Source organism: Rhagoletis pomonella, unplaced genomic scaffold (genome assembly GCF_013731165.1).
Source record: "Rhagoletis pomonella isolate Grant_MI unplaced genomic scaffold, Rhpom_1.0 Rhpom_scaffold_00001, whole genome shotgun sequence".
Lineage (NCBI taxonomy): Eukaryota > Metazoa > Arthropoda > Insecta > Diptera > Tephritidae > Rhagoletis > Rhagoletis pomonella.
In genome coordinates, this window is record NW_023458555.1 from 75,427,478 (window position 1) to 75,428,506 (window position 1,029).

At 38.6% G+C, this 1,029-nt stretch overlaps 1 protein-coding gene across 1 annotated transcript; it reads left to right on the top strand.

The window, feature by feature from the left end:
• Positions 1 to 138: 138 nt before the first annotated feature.
• Positions 139 to 729, top strand: LOC118733253 (histone-lysine N-methyltransferase SETMAR-like). Its single transcript, XM_036462586.1, has one exon. It carries the CDS (start codon positions 217 to 219, stop codon positions 727 to 729), a length of 513 nt encoding a protein of 170 aa, XP_036318479.1. The 5' UTR covers positions 139 to 216.
• The last annotated feature ends 300 nt before the right edge of the window (positions 730 to 1,029 follow it).

Sequence of the window (1,029 nt, forward strand, 5' to 3'; positions counted from 1 at the left end):
TCTATATCTATATCTATATCTATATCTATATCTATATCTATATCTATCTATATACGGGAGTGGTCCCAAATGTACCCGGCCTAACCTAGAGATGGCGGTAGTCGTTTGAAAAATATCACTGTGTTAAAAAGTACACAATCTATAAAGCATATGTTTCAAGTTTGAAGACGCTTGGCAGTAGTAGTAGTAGTGAACGTATTCAGTTAATTTGGGAAAATGGAGAAAATTGGTCATCGTTATGTGATACAATACTTTTATTTGAAAGGCCTCAGCCCATCCAATATAAAAGCTGAAATAGATTCTACTTTGGGCGGGTCTGCCCCTTCGTTTACAACAATAAAATATTGGGTAGCAGAGTTTAAACGAGGCCGTACGAGCTGCCAAGAAGAGCATCGCAGGGGTCAACCAAATGAGGTAACGACTCCAGAAATGGTGAAGAAAATCCAGAAAGCGGTAATGGATGATCGTCGACTGAAAGTGTGCGAGCTAGCAGATATAGTAGGCATTTCAAAAAGTACGGTACATCGCATACTATCTGAAGATTTGGATATGAGAAAGCTGTGTCCAAGATGGGCGCCGCATTTGCTCGACCAAAAACAGTGTCGCGAAGAGGTTTCAATTGAAGAGGTGCCAATTTTACTTTGCAAACCGTTTTTGCGTTTCAACGCTATTTTGGCTAACGCAAAAGTTCTTATCAGGCGCCGCGAAGCGTATGACCGCGATGCTTGACCAAACGGCTCAACCGATTTCAATTCTGTAAAAAGCACTTTTTTTGACCTTCTGTGTGAAAGGTTTTTCGATTAATTAAATTCAACACATTTTCTTGTTGTTGCCACAGAATTAAAAAAGCTGAGCGGTCGCGATTTCACAATTTCATTGAGTTTTTCTTATATTGTATGTCATTAAACTACTAAACGGCTAGACCGATTCGATTCATATTTGGAACATACTAGTAATTACCCCCCGAGATTCGGGAGAATTCATTAAAGAAATACTTGCAGATACTAATTATTTAAACTTAAGTAAAAA